Here is a 15,659-nt window from a genome sequence, read left to right on the forward strand (position 1 = left end):
AAAAGCAGCTGTTACCAAACAGTTCAGCCTCCGACACGAAGCACACGGACTGTACACCTCAAAGGTGTTCAGCGGCACGTTTAGAAGGTTAATGAAGTTTAAAGTCTGCAAACTCCAGTTTAATTCACATGTAACAGGAAATAAGTCGATCAGTGTGCTATTTTCCAACAGTTTGAACGAGTTAAACTTTAATAATCTGGGTTTATATACCAGTTTACATCCTCTCAGACCGAACTGGACACGAGTATAAAACGCGTGGAGTTGCAAAGGTATATAAAAAAAACTCACAAAAATACACAATTTTTATAATTACTGTTATTGCTTTTCTGAAAGTGTTTATTCACTGAGGGTGGACTGGAAATGAGGAGATGGCAACTATGTTCTTGTTCTAAACTACATAGTTTTCACACTAGTTTTTATTCTATCTAAAGTTTCATTAACGCGTTATAAATATTTAACACCATGTTAATATTTGTTCGCGGTTAGTTTCCCGCTATCGCGCTCTTTGTTGACAAAGAGTTACCGTTCTTTATCAATCTGACATCAGAAAATAATCTTTCCCACCACATGTCTTCATTAATCTACGCTTACAGCTGCCGGTTACTTATTAAATGTGAAACGTGCATTTAGAAGCTTGGAGGCTGAAAATTATTCAGATATCCGACACCAGCGGAACACACGTCGGTAATCTGTCGGTAATCTGCCGGTTTTCCAGGCGTCTCTTCGGCGTAACCGAATAAAAGCCCGGATTGTGTTGTATTTGTGCTTGTGGTGAGCACTACGTGCTGTACCTGTTATTTGTTCAGGTTTCACCCTCCGATATAAACGTTTTGACCTCATTTTCCCTCTAAACAGGCGAAGGCGACCGATCAGCTGTTGTCCCAACGAGGAGCGATCTGATTGGCTGCCGCAGAGCCCGGAAATGCGAGCGAACAGCCGGTGTCGCCGCCTAGAGACCCGGATGATCAATGTCAACAATACGAACAACACCCCAAACACACAAAGGGTTTTTAATCCACAGCAACGAAAGACTTTCATTTAGACAGTTATAAGGTTCTTCAACTTTTTTTGTTTGATTTCGTCTCACTTTATATTTGTTTTCCTCTACATTTGTGTAAAATACTTTCTTACTGCACCTCTATGACAAAATGTCTGGATCTAGTTATTCATATTTTTATTTATTTATTTACTCGTGTTTATTTTGCAACATAAGAAAACACATATATACTTGTACTGCAAAATGGTTTCATTAACAATATGTACATTTTAAATATTAATGCACGACAGTAACATTTATCCAGTTTACCACACATATAAAATTATAATTAATTATTGTGTTGCTTGGATTTTCAATTAATAAATTTTTTAAAGGATCGGTTTTTTTAATGAATGAATAAACGAAGGGAAGGTTTGGCACGTTTGAATGAAAAAAAGTGTCTCCCATTGATACGTTTCTGTGAAGCAGAAAACTCACCGTGTTGTTTTTGTTGTTGTTTTTATTGTTGTTTTTGTTTTTGTTTAGATTTAAACGTTCTTCTTTTTATAATATTGTGAATGAGCTGCAGTACCGTTCACCGCCGCGTGGCGCTGTTTCCCTGGTTACGGGACTCTTCTGTTTTATTTATTTATTTACTTTATTTAATTTATTTCTTTTTCTTTTTTTTTACTTTATTTTTATTCATTTTCTTTGGATCCAGCTGAATGTCGGTCAGTAAGGTAAGTGGGCGGGTTCCTCTTCAGCCAATCAGGAGCTCCGCTCTCGTTTCCCGGCTCAACGTCGGCGACCGCTATTGGTCACACCCCCTCGGCGCTGGCCGCTGATTGGCTGAGCGCTGTTACCGGGTGGTGCGGGGAGCTCCGGTTGTGTAACCGGCACGTAACGGCGTCGCTGTCGCCGAGCAGAAACTTCATATGCGGGACAATGTGTGTGTTTATGTAAAGAAACTTAGCCTGGAAATCTGATTTAACCCACTTTTTTTTCCCCATCTTTTAAATCTCAACACGTCTGACCCAAAATCCGCAGAAGAAGAAGCTGCAGAGCCGGAAAACACTTTTAGATTTTTCTCTTTGTCATAACTTATTTCGTTTTGTGAGAAACTTTAAAGACGTTTCATTTTGTTTTTAAATTAATCAGCTGTCATAAATCATGTCATTGGCTCTCTTTGTGACTGATCCTAAAAATGGGCCAATTTCAGATTTCATACTTCAGAAAATAGACATTTAAATGTTTGTTACTCAGATGTTAACACCAAAGTTTTTTCTTAACTGTTGTTTGGTCTTTTTCATTATTCTTTTTTGTGGACAGTGTTCGAATGTCCACAGTCAAATGAGGGATGTTTGATACCTGCATTGTCATTTTGCATCTGCTAGATAGCTTTGATTTGTTTTTTATTATCTCTATGGATGTTATGAATCTTGTTGTGGTCATATTGTGTCATATATTTTGGCCCTTATCTTGATCCTCCCCATTAGATGAACATTTTAGTGTTTGTTGAAATATGTTTGTTTTCAAAACAAACAAAAAGAAACAAAACACAGGTTCATGGTACATTTTTATTATAAAATCCATATTCTTCACCATCGCTTACAGGCAAATGTTCAGAAATGGGATTATTCCGATAAAAGCTGTTATTATTAAGAATAACATTTAATAACATGAGGTATCTTCTTACTGGCTACACTATGGGCCAAATCAAGCTATCAAAAACAGCATTTTTTCCTCAACAAATGTTTATTAAATAATAATGTGTAAAGCAAAGATAGTAGGTAGTATCACAGTGAGGAATACTGTCCACTGACATTTTTTAAAATATCAATAACTCGTACTGTCAATAAATGCAGATTGGAATACACGTAACATTCATATAGATATCAATATATTTACAATATTTACAGGCACAGACAAATAAAAGAGAAGTAGGCTAACATCAGAAGCACAATACAGAGGCTTTGGCAAAAATAAAAAGAGTGCATACAATTTTGCTTGACATATACACATGAAGTAAACATGATTATACAGAGAGAGAGTACAAAAACAACCGAGATTAAAAAAATCCAGTGCAATGTCAGGTTTTTGTTGGTTTCTGTCCGTGGGTGAATAGCAGCCTGTCGCCGTCGTGTCCTCCTCCTCATTTTCTTCCTCCTTATGAGTTTTGTGGTTGGTGGGATTAAAATGTCCTGAGCAGGGTGGGAAAGTCGCTCTGTGCTCTGCTGGTCGCTCCGGCTACGTCTACTCCAGTTAAAACTCAGAATATCTGGATTCTGACTGAATTACAGCAACGCATTAGTATCAGATAATCATTATCATTTGAATTACTATCCTGTGATTAAGCCTGACTGTCGGGTCCATTTCAAAGCATCTGAGGGAATTTTACAGGCAAGCTCACATTTAGCACGTTCGTCGGCTATAACATACCGACATTTTGTTTTAATGATTGTTAATTTCATTCAGTAGACCTACTGAATCAAGTAAGGTTTGTTTTTTTACGAGCCGATCGGTTGATTAATTCCACACACATCAGTAACTATTTTGATAATCAAGTGATTGCCATAAATTTAAGGAAAACATTTTCAGATTCTAACTTCCACACTGTGAAGATTTGATGCTTTTCTTTGCCACACAAGGCTGTAAACTGAATATCTTTGAATTTTTTGAAGAAAAAAAACAAAACAAAAAACAAGACACTTTAAGACATCACATTGGTCTGCGGTAAATAATACCTGCAATTTTCAATATTTTCTGGCACTTTATAGAGAAAACAATAGAATAAATACTATCAGATTAATTCTTAGTTCCATCCATACTGCTTCAAGGAGTTGCTCGTTTGTCTGTTGACTTTTACACTTGATTGGTTGAAGTTTAACTTGGAGAAGTGACTTCTGGCAAAAATGGAGTTAAAAAACAAAAGGTTAGGAAACAAAGGAAACAGGTAACTGGTTCGGTGTCCATGACAACCAATAACAAAAAGAGACTTAAGACAGCCATCTTCACACTTTTCCTCTTAAGAGTTAAACATGTTTTCACGACCCTGTTTTGAGGTCCTTACGTAAACGTAGCCAGGGCCCAGTAGCTGTGTTCACCGTTCACCAGCCGAACGTGATTCAAAGAGTAAAAAAGAAAGATCGTCCTGATGTGGCTGGTGGAGCTGATTGACACAACCAATCTAACCTCTAAATGTCTGGTAGCTCCCTCCCCACCCTTCCCGGAGTCCTGAGTTAGCCCAGTGAGCTCCTGACTGAGTTGGTTAGTTGGCGGTGGGAACGAGCACACCAACAGGAAGCGCAGGGCCTCGGTTTTGGCCCTTGGGCAGGGCCACTTTGTTGAGATCTCCAGTTTCGGCAGGCCACGACGATGACCTCTTGGTGGTCATGTGCCTCCGGGCGTGTTTGGTCAAGTGGTCACTGCGCATGAAGCGTCGGTCACACACATTGCAGACGAACTTCTTCTCGCCGGTGTGTGTTCGGCGGTGGCGGGAAAGCTCATCGGAGCGGGCAAACTTTTTGTCACAGCCTTCCCAGTGACAGCTGAATGGCTTTTCACCTGCAGAGGAGGACAGACGGTTCTCAGCAAGTTCAAATTAACGAGTCAAACCAAAACCAGTCCGTGTCCATGAAATCACCTGAAACGTTTTGTTTCCCGGCTGACCTGGTCTTTGTTTTTTTCGGCTATTTCTACCCATTTCTGGCATTTAGTTCGTAGCATCATTGTGTTGAAGTATCACAGGGCTGAGACTGACAATTCTGACAAATCTCCTGATTATATTCATCTTGATTATTTGGTTTATGACGTATTTACCTATTTTTAGTTCATTATATGAAGCACAACTTTTGCTTTGAGCCTCTCAAATGTGGCTTTTTAAAATTTATTTTTTATTTTTTAAGTGTAAATTATAAAAAAAAATGAAACGGAAGTGAGAGATTATTTTGTGCGACGCCTCTTACCTGTGTGTGTCCGCAGGTGAGCCTTCAGGTGTGAACTCTTGAAATACGTCTTCTTGCAGCCGGGGAAGTTGCAGACATAATTTCGTCTGCGGGAGAAGTCGGTCTGCGAGGCGCCGCTGTTCGTTCCTGACGGCATGTAAACAGGAGCCGGTGCCAGGGGGAGCAGCTTGGTGTTGCCCAGGGTCATGACAGTCTGCGGGCCCTGCGAGGGCTGGGACACCGGCGGCTGGGGGACCACGAACATAACGGTCCCCTGTGGCACAGCAGAGCCCACCAGCAGCGGCTGGGCGAAGCTGGAAGATGACTGGGGAAGGATGGGCTTCGGCCCCCCCTGAGTCTGCACCTGAACGGGAGCCTGGACGAAGGCAGAGATCATCCCCGTTCGGCCGCTCACTGGAAACACTTGGCAGAGGACCGGGGAGGCGGACACCTGGGAGGAGGAAGACATTTGGGAGGAGTGAGGAGAAGACGCCGAGGAGGGAGGAGAGGATGGACTGACAGGAGATGGAGGAGGTCTGTCCTTCTCCTCTGTGAGAGTCTCTGGAGGTCCAGGCTGAGACGGCGTGGAGGTCTCTGTCGGCTGGGAGGAGGAAGGGGGAGGCGGAGGAAGAGGAACACTGAGGCTGTCGGCTGTGTGGCGGATGACGCTGGTCGCCATTGCTCTGCCCAGCGGAGCCACGCAGGCCAGCTCCATCTGAGGTGGAAATTGTGAGGCGTCTGAAGTGAAGGGGGAGGAAGAGGGTGAGAGCTGGGGGGGGCCAGTGTGGGAGTCACAGAGGAGGGCGTGGCCAACACTGAGCCCAAGGCGGGGTAAGACCGGTCTGGAGGCGGGGCTCATAGCGGAGGTGGTGGTGAGGACAGCCGTGGTGGAGGCCTCTGCGAAGCTCGGACTGTGAGGTGGAGTCATACACTGAAGAAGAGACAAAGAAAGAAAGAAAGTGATTATCACGCACTAAAATAAGTGTTCATTCAGTTTCTGTTTCCCTCTCTTCTTACCAGTGATGACAGACCAATCAGGTCTTTGGGCGTGTCCCCTCCTTCTGAATGGAGCTGGATGGAGTCACAGGAGTCGGAAGTTGGGGTCAGTGGGCGGGGCTTGTGTGACCTTTGACCCCAGAAACTCATGCTGACGAGCGCCTCGGCAGCCTCAAGGTCATGATACTCGACACACGGCTTCAGCTCCATGGTCGCTGCTGGATGGCTGTCCATAGGGTCAACCTGGGGGACATCAGGAGGTCAGAGGTCAACGGCTGGTTGATTAAAATACTGTTACAGGACAGGACAGCGACAGGAATCAGAGCCAGCACTCAATATCAACAGGAATCAATCACCTTACAGTCAAATCAAAACAATCAACCACAGCTACATAATACTCGTGTGTTTATTGAGTGAAAAAGATTTTGGGGCGGAGAGAAATTTAAAAAACAAACAAAAAAAACAAACAAAAAAAAAAACAAAAAACTGTAAAAGCTTTACTTTCCTTTTGAAAAAATTAATTCTTCCACTGTGGCGGTTCAGAAAAAGGAGACATGGTTCTGACCATGTCGACTGCATGAGCTCACTTTAAGGGGAGTCAGGTTTCAGGTTTTATTTGATTACAAAGGCGGAGTCAGAAATGAGCGATGGTTTCAAAATGTTTATACAGTCCATCACTAACTCCACCATTTCTCAGAAAGGGCGCAGTATTGTGACACAATAACACAACTAACAAACCTTAAGTCATAACGCTGGGATCCCAAATGTGCTCCGACTTTACAATTCAGTATGTCTCGCATGAAAATGTCCTCAAAATCAAATCAAATCAAATCAGATTTATTTGTATAGCGCCAAATCATAGCAAAGTTACATCAAGGCACTTTACATACAGAGCAGGTCTGGACCAGTCTTTAGACCCAACAGATCCCCCTGCTGTTTAACATCTTCTTAGCCAAGATATTTGAGATGTAGCTTCATCAACCATCAAGATTCTTCTCATAGTAATTTGGAATATGAGTTTGGATCCTGTTCCAAACACAGGTTTTAATCTTTTCCTGTTAAAAATATAAAATTCAGTTTGATGTGACAGGTAACATGATGAACAACGGTCCTCATCTTTTCATAGCAGCATTAAATATGAATTGGACCAAAGCATTATTACCTCTGTAATGAAAGTGTCTTGATTTTATTATCACTGAGGGTATTTTTTATGTTTCAAAATTGGGGAGCTCCAAAGGCAGCAGCAGGGATGCCAAATGTTGATTCGTGTATTCTCATTTCAGCTTATTTGGAGTCCCGACTCATATTTGATTGTCAGTTTGATAGCTGCGATAAATCCTGTTCTTTCTAGGAGCTCGCCAGTTTCCATGTAAAATATGGATGAAAGTTATTTTAGGGCCTTTATTTGACATAGAGATAATTAAGAGTGACAGCAAATTTGGGAGAGTGAGTAAAGGTCCTGGAGTCGAAGTGAGGACTTGCTGCTTCAGGCCCAGTAAGCCCATATGGTACGTGCCCTGAGCACCCCGCCATCACGGCGCCCGAAGTTTGATTATTATTCCTGCACAGAGTTTCACATTTATGATGCAAAAGATAACCGACTCTGTTAATGGAGGAAGAGGCCGCTCTCTTCTTTCAAACAAACTCCTACCAACTTGAAGTAAATGACCTCAACTGGGTTTTTTTTGGGGGCTGCCAGCAGGTGGAGCTTTGCCCCCGATGACCCGTCGGCTGTAAAGGAGCAGTGAATGAACTAATATGGGAGCGATTTCAGACAAACGCGCCCCGTGTTCTTCTTCTTTCCCTCCTCTTTTTTTTCCTTTGGGAACTAAAGTGAACACCACCCATGTAATTACCACTGATGTCACTCACTTGCTTCTTCCTGTCTCTCTGAGCCATAAAAACATACTAAATGAAATTATAATAATAAAATACAGCTGACATTAAAAAAAGAGCTATAATGAATAAAAATAAAAATACAGACATTAGTGGGAGTTGATGGAGGCACAAAGGGCCGCTGGGTGCTTGGGTAAGTTTGCTGGCATCTGGTGACTGCTCAGCTGCACGTACAGGAAGGGCGGAGGGAGGGTGAGCGAGGGGCGAGAGACCTTGGCATATAGATAGGGAGAGAGCAAAAGAGAGAGACAGAGAGAGGGGCCCCTCTGCAGCGGGTACACCCATCGCTGCACTCAGGCCAAAGGGGGAACCTCCCCTGTATCCAGAATAGATGACGGGAGGTGGCGTGCCAGATATTACACCCACCCCCCCTCATTGAAAAGCCCCGCCCCCTACTCCTCTCACATTAACATGCAGCGACTCGCCCCATGAGAGAGAGAGAGAGAGAGAGAGAGAGAGAGAGAGAGAGAGAGAGAGAGAGAGAGAGGAAGCTCCCCACAGGAAGTATAGTTGGAAAAAACAAAGTCAATCTGTTGCAACAAACACACACATACACACAAACACACACACAGTATGATGCTCCAACACTGCAATTTCCCACGCAAAACATCACACAGCAGCACATAATGAGATTACAGCAACACCACACAATGCAAGCACAACTCATATTCACAACCACTTGTAACAGGAATTAATGTGTTTTTAATCACTCTTAAATAAATATTGTCATCGTTCAGTTCCCGACTTTCATCGAATTAGGCCAAAGAGAATTTACTGACTTGTCTGCTCAGCCTTTGTTTCCTTTTTGAGATATTATTCTTGTGTTCCTTTCTTCATTTTCTGGGACTTTGGGTCTGCTTGTTGACATTTTCTCTTGTTCGTGGGTCTTGTGGTGTTGTTCCCTCTGCTGTCTCTTTGTTGTGCTCAGTTGCAGTTTTTTTGGGTGCAACCTTCAGCAACGAACCTGATCCTGAATCTGTCAATCAACAGATAATCTATCGCTGCTAAATGCTGACATTTTGATTTTGATTGACAGACATTTAAGGAGCAACATTTTTGCTGGTCATCTGGTCATTGAAGCATTTTTCAGAGCCAAAGATCACAAATTCCAGCTTCTCAAATGTGGATATTTGCTAATTTTCTGACTTTATTATGACAGTTGACTGCATTCGTTTTGGTTTTGCACTGTTACTTGGACAAAGAGTGCAATAATGAAGTGTTCAACATGGGGCTTGGAAAACTGGGACAGGCATCTATCACATTTTTTTGTCATTTCATAGGGCGAAAGTCAAACAGCTGGAACATAAATGAGCCAAATAATGCTTATTAAAGGAACCTCTTGATTTGTTTTTATTGTTATTATCATTTTCTGTTTCTCTTTTGTCTGACTGATGAATGATTGGATTAAGCACCATATCTAAAGACAACACTTTGGGATTTTTGGATATATTGTGATTTGTCAGTCACAATTTATTGTTTCACTTAAAGCAAATCAACCACAAATAGTCGATTAATGGATTGACAGGAAATCCACAGCTACCTAATCAATCCCTGACTGTTTCAGTCCGACGTTTGATGATTTGTGTTTTCATTAGTTGGTGATGACAACTTTTGCTTTGAGACAATATCGTGTTGTTGTTTTTCATGATTAATTAAAACGAAATGATCAGCTGCAGTTTATTAGAAAGCAGCAGCCTCGTCAGTCATCACAGCAACAACAAAGACCATCAAGCAGAATCTGATTGTGTTCATCATCAAACCGGTGAAAGCTGCAGATCCATCACAACACAACAAAGACAACCGGGGTCAAAGTGTCTCCATCAGCGCCTTAAACTTTAAGATGCACTGCAGTGATGCAACACAACAGACAGACACACACAGACACACACACACACACACACACACACACACACACACTGGGTTCAGTATGACCTCAGATAAACCAGCGCCAAAAATAAGCCCCCGAAAATCAGCCTCTGCAAGCGGACAGACTCAGCTGGAGCCCCGGGAAGCGGAGCTGACACCCGGGGCTCCAGCTGAGAAACAACCGGTGAAAACAGGAAATAAAGAAAACTTTACCGACAGGACCGAGAAGAACCCGGCGGGCTGCGCTCCGAGCCGGACTCACCTGGCGGCAGCGCTCCGCCGAGAAGCCGAGCATGGAGGCGGCGGAAGAGGAGTCGGACACCGGGAGAGGGCGACGGTTCGGGCGGCAGGAGGAGGAGCGGCGGAGCGGCGGAGCACCGGAGGACCGGAGAGGACCGGAGGAGGAGCGGGCCGGTGTCTGCCAGCAGACTGAGCTTCAGCTGAGAGGAGCCAAAAAAAAAAAAATTTAAAAATAAATAAATAAAAATAAATAAATAAATAAAAAACCTGAGAGGAGGAAAGAAAAAAAAAAAACACAAACAAAATTCAGAGCAGTCTGGCGGGTGGTAACACGCAGCCAATCAGCGACAAAGGTGTAGCGGGCGGCGGCCAATCAGAGGCGAGGCGGTGCGTGATCGGTACGTGGCCTCCACGCCATTGGCCCAAGGCGGGGTGCGTGGCTGTCGGGGGGCGTGGCCAGGGAGTCAGCGGTGTCAGAGTAAACCCGGTGAACCCGGCGCGTGCCCGAACTGGGGGAAAGGTTGGGAAGGCGCGAGGCGGGACCCGCGAGCACGCGCGTGAGAGGCACACAGTGACCAACTGCTGGTTAAAAATATATAAAAAAATAAATAAAATAAATAAAACAACAACAACAACAGAATTTATCATCACAAACAAATAATGTGACGCTTTTAACGACAAAAAGCTCTGAGATCAATTCAAAAAGAAATCAGATGTGTTGATAATCTCATAGTTACATAAATTGAACTTGACAAAAATATTTTCTTTCTGAACTTTTTATTCAAATGTGTCCATAAACATATTTTATAGTTTCTGTGGAATAAACGTCTTATTCAAATATCAGGGAAACACAAAATGGAGGAATGTTTTCATTCATTTTGTGAATTATAAATATCAACAATATGTGTTAATGTGTCGTATGAATCAGAAATGAATCCCCCAAAAAATGCTTCTGATATTGAATTTTTGTTTTAAAAGATAAAATATTTAATCTGGATATCTGAATATGTTTCTAAATTGTAAACTACATTCAGTCCATTTCTCCTGGCCTATATTCTATTGTTGCACTCTGTTGAAACAGATGTGAGACTCATGTAAAATGTAGATGTAAACACAAGTGTGTGCAGGAGGAGATGGGAGGGGTGTGCCAACTACAGTAACAGATTATAAACAACATGCGAGCTGTTTTACCATTTCACCGTCCGACACAGGATGAACTCCAGCTGGACGGGTCAGCGGCTGCGTGGCCAAACTGACCTACTTATACCAGATATAAGACTTCAATATGCAACGTGAATTATTGTTTTGTCTGCTGATCTGCTTCAGTGCAAACCTGCAGACAGGCTGAGAGAGAGACAAGTCTGCAGCTCTCTCTGAGAAGAAGAAAAAATGAAAAAGAAACTAAACAAGCCCTCCTGCTGCATGTCTTTACATAAAGGGGGATGTGAGATCGGCTGCAGCAGAGGAAAGAGGAGGTTTTTTTTGGGGGGGGGGTTGCATTCCCTTTCACGTGTCTGCATCAACTCAGACATGTGCATGTTAAATAGTGTTAAAGAAAGAAAACTAAGACAGAAACGTAAAAATATCATAAAGAATCAAGCAGGCACGTCTGGGAACAAAGAGGAGACACAAAAGCTCAGATCTGCAGCTCTTGAGGCCCTCAACATATTTTTTTATTGTCTTCTTCCTGTACCATTTTCCTCTCTGCTCTCTTGTGAGTCCAACAACCTCCCCTCCTTGTCGCCTTCCCTTCATCCCTTCCTCCCTCCCCCATCCTCCTCCTCACCCCCTCCCCGCTGGGCCGATGAACCCGGGGACTCCTATGCGTCGAGGTTGTAAACAGCCTCTCCAATAAAGAATTTCAAGGCGGGGCTAAAAAGGCAGCCAGAGCCCCCCCCACCACCACCATCACCACTACCACCGCCACCCAACCAGCACCATCACCACCTTCTCCTCCCACCTCCCCCACTCCACACTCCCGACTCATGCACAGCACCGGCTCCTTTGTTGTGGCTGCATGTTAACCCTTTAAGCTGCTGCAGGAGGTTCAGGCCACCACTTCATCCTCCTCCTCCTCCTCATCTTCATCATCATGACATGAGCTAACACTGGAGCGGGGGGAGGAGAGGAGGGAAGGTGGAGGTGATGGCTGGACGTGGCGATACGTCATCCTGTCTGAGGCAGACAAAGAGCTTGTTTCATTCCCACAGTTTGTGATGCTGGTGCTTTATCTATCAGTGTTTGATTGACAGCCGCCCCCCCATCAGCCTCAGGTCACCTGCTCACCAAAACACCTACCAGTGGCAGCGGAGGCCTGACTCGCCCCGCTGCTTGTACGCTAAAAGCAGATAAACATCTTCATCATTCAAAGTGAATCATCTCAACACGGCGCTGCTGTTTTAACTGTGTGCAGGGAGAGAGAGAGGTGAGCTCAGTACTGTAAACTCAGCACAGACAGACGGCGAGGCAAGAGAGAAAAACTGGGACAAAAGCACTATCTGGCAGCAGGCAGGGGTGACGTGAGTTCATTTTCATTTTCAAGTTCAGCGAGGTTGTGAAATAAAGAAAAAAAAAAAGGGAAGAGGAAAAACACACAGGCGGGCGGGCGGTCCGTCCGTCAGTCCATAAAAACAGTTTCCAGGCAGAAAACACTCCCAGACTTTGTGCAGGAGGAAATCAGAAGCAGAGACGGCGATGCTTGAGTCAACCAGCTGTTTGCAGGATTAAGTCAGAGCGAAGAACCCACAACAGACTCTGGACACAAAGTAAATGAACAATGAACACAACAAAACAGACTGGCTGACACACTGACATACCTGATGAAGTTATAGCTGAACTTGTGACGTTTGTTCCTCCCAACTTGTTGTTGAGGTTGAGTCTAAAGAGCAGTGAACAGGGTGAAGAAGAGTAATAAGACGCCTGAACCATCCACACTGTAATTAAGATTGGGGAGGTCGTCTTTTTGTGCCAAACACAGAGATTAAAAAACATTTCAGATTAAAGTGGGGAGAGAGTGACTCAACTCTCAAGACGAAAAATTTTAATTGTGGTCTCTATGTTCCTTTGTAGGCTTCAGGGAACCTGAAAAACAGGGTTAAAAATGTTGACACGTGAATTTCCCCTTTCCAAATGTCAACCCACCATGATGTCACCCGTTGGTCTGCGAGTTGATGTTTTCAAGCCTCAAGTTTGTAAATTGGCCCTTTCCATCTTGGTGTTTTGAAACCAGAGGAAATCATATTTTGGAGGAGAAGGTGGAGCTGAGGAGGAGCGAGTAGTGGAGCTGTGCTCCATCCAATCCATCCTCTGCTTTCTGGTCTGTTTTCCTCTGAATGTGAATGCCATTAAAAAATGAACATCGTGGTTTATTGCCAACTTAAACTAGAGACCGAGACCATAAACTCCTCAGGAAAACATTTACTGAGCTGATAAATTACCAAAGAAACAAGTGCCTTTTCCCATAAACTTCAATACAGTCTGTATTCTCTGTGCAGCCAGTGGAGTCGTGCCCTGATGGTCTTTAGATAGACGGACGTTTTAAAGGTCTTCAGCACTGTCTTCACTTTACTGCTCCAGAGTCCAAATACCACAATACCCATAATCCTCGGGCACCCTCAGCGTGGTAAAAAGGCCGTCAAAGGAGCAACTCCAATGTGAACGACTGTAGTTTCCACCTGTCCTTAGTGGCACATTTGACAAAAATTTCAAGTTCAGTGATTGGATGGCACCTCCCTAAATGCATCTTGGGAGTCGTAGTTTACTTCTGCACATTTGCCTTATTGTGAAAAAACAAACAGACATATTCAGGATTCAGAATGAATCTGAAAAAGAGGACATAAATAAAACTGGTGTAAAAGAACGGCTGAAGTCTTTCAGTCACTTATGTTTCTTCGTTCTTCATCCGTGAAAAAAAAAAAAAAAACTGGTGCATGATGTGATAATTGACTGTCTGTTGCCATAGAAATGGGAGAATGGCATGAAGCCTGGTTAGTTATTACCTTCGACCCGCGCCGGGCTGGAGGAGCTGCAGTGGAAGGCAATAGAATACACAGAGGAACAGTTTATGGACGGTGGGGACAGTTTCACAGAGATGACACTGATGTGATGGAAGATTAGGAGAGATTTTTAAAACCAAACTTAACTCTGGGAGCAGAAGATTTTTGGAAAATGAGAACCGTGTGGGAGACGAGAACATTTACGGAAAGGCACAGAGTTTCAGGAACATGTAACATTTTGGGATATTCCTAAACAGTGGAGAAGTTTCTGGAAAATGAAAGTCATTTTGGCCAGTCTTGTGGAAAGCGAGGGCACCTTGAAGACATTTTCAGGCCTCTTCAACTGTCAAAGCTAAACCTTCAAAGAGCCCACAGTCAGGTTTTTGTTTGGGGCCGAGGTCCCCCGATGTAGACAACTACAAACGTGTGTTTGGATGTTTGTGTCGGTGCCTGTCATCAGTCTGTCTGGATGAGAGCGCGATGTAAACACGCCCCAAAGCGCTGTGTGTTTCCGTGTGCGGTTTCAAACCGCCGTGGTAGCAGATGTGCACGTTACTCAGGGGTCAAAGGTCGTCCCTCCTTCAAGACTTCCAAGAATCGGACCTCTAGGAACCACGACCCCCGGCACACGTGCTCACATTACTCACGTTCAGATTTGGATGCAGTGTGAAACCTCATCTGAACTCCAGGCTTAAACAAACAACCTGCAGATTTAATCATTTTTAATGTTTATTCCTTCCAGATTCCCCACACGGCCACAGAAACAGACCAAACGACGACTGCACGTCATTTTAAAGCTGGTAATCTGTCATCAGTCCTGATGACTGTAGTTCATCATCTTCGTCCCAGAATCTCGTCCTTGAGTTCAGCTTTAAACTCTAATTCTTCGTTTGGTTTGCTGAGCCGAGTCCTTGAATTTGGTCCTGAGTTTAGTTTCTTAAGGAATGTTTACTTCTCTGGGGCTAAAAACCCCTCGGAGCTTGATCGGGGCAGCAGATGTGATTTCCCTCCAAAGCCAACAGGAACAACCTCAGCGGGGACACACCCACACCGGGTATGTATGTCTGTATGTATGTATGCGAGGGTGGGGGTGACGGGGGCGTCCAGGCTGGGTGGGGTCACTGGAATCTAGGTCAAACTCCATCCAGGACCAGGAGGGAAGTGCAGCGAATTCATCGTTGCTATGTTGCTGAATGAGGACAGTTGTACAATGTTTTTTTGTTGTTGTTGTTTTTTGGTCTTCTCTGTCAGCAGCTGAGATAAAAACACCCGGAGACAGAGTCCAGATTGGTCTTTGCACTCAGAAGGGAGGGACTCATCGGTCCACCCAAACGTACTTTTGAGTCCAGCTTTGCTAATCCACCTACCAGATTAACATTTAATATTCAACTACAACTACACATATCTGCCTTAATCAGGATATTCTCACTGTAAAATATCTGAAACCTTGATTGTCTGTACGTTTAGGACGGATTATATTCTAAATACCTTTCTTTCTTTGACCTTAATCTACATATATAATGGGAGTGTTCTGACCTGCTGCTTCAGGCGACGTGACTGTGAGGTGAGAAAAATTAAAGGTAGGATGAAATTGTGTAAGTTATTTTTTCCATCATTGATGTTTTTATTGACTGAACTCCTCTCATCTGTAAACGTGGCTTCACTCAGCGTTATGATGGGAGTTTTATTTGTCAGACATCAACAGACACTTCCTGTACGGCTCTGCCCTCCTTCCATGTCAACAAC

At 43.7% G+C, this 15,659-nt stretch overlaps 1 protein-coding gene across 1 annotated transcript; it reads right to left on the bottom strand.

Moving 5' to 3' along the window:
• Positions 1 to 2,545: 2,545 nt before the first annotated feature.
• klf11a (Kruppel like factor 11a) lies at positions 2,546 to 10,123 on the bottom strand. The gene is made up of 4 exons (XM_029496317.1): positions 9,941 to 10,123; positions 5,938 to 6,159; positions 4,942 to 5,851; positions 2,546 to 4,540 (listed from the first exon to the last, which is right to left on the bottom strand). Exons 1-4 carry the CDS (start codon positions 9,971 to 9,973, stop codon positions 4,245 to 4,247), a joined length of 1,461 nt encoding a protein of 486 aa, XP_029352177.1. The 5' UTR covers positions 9,974 to 10,123; the 3' UTR covers positions 2,546 to 4,244.
• Positions 10,124 to 15,659: the final 5,536 nt, after the last annotated feature.

This window comes from Echeneis naucrates, chromosome 24 (genome assembly GCF_900963305.1).
Source record: "Echeneis naucrates chromosome 24, fEcheNa1.1, whole genome shotgun sequence".
Lineage (NCBI taxonomy): Eukaryota > Metazoa > Chordata > Actinopteri > Carangiformes > Echeneidae > Echeneis > Echeneis naucrates.

Bases quoted from the DNA above. Each gene is read 5' to 3' on its own strand.
- klf11a (XM_029496317.1), bottom strand. From the start codon at position 9,973: ATGCTCGGCTTCTCGGCGGAGCGCTGCCGCCAG. The intron at 5,852-5,937 runs GTAAGAAGAGAG...TCTCTTCTTCAG, and splicing joins TGATTGGTCTGTCATCACTG to TGTATGACTCCACCTCACAG. The intron at 4,541-4,941 runs GTAAGAGGCGTC...CCTCCTCTGCAG, and splicing joins TCACCTGCGGACACACACAG to GTGAAAAGCCATTCAGCTGT.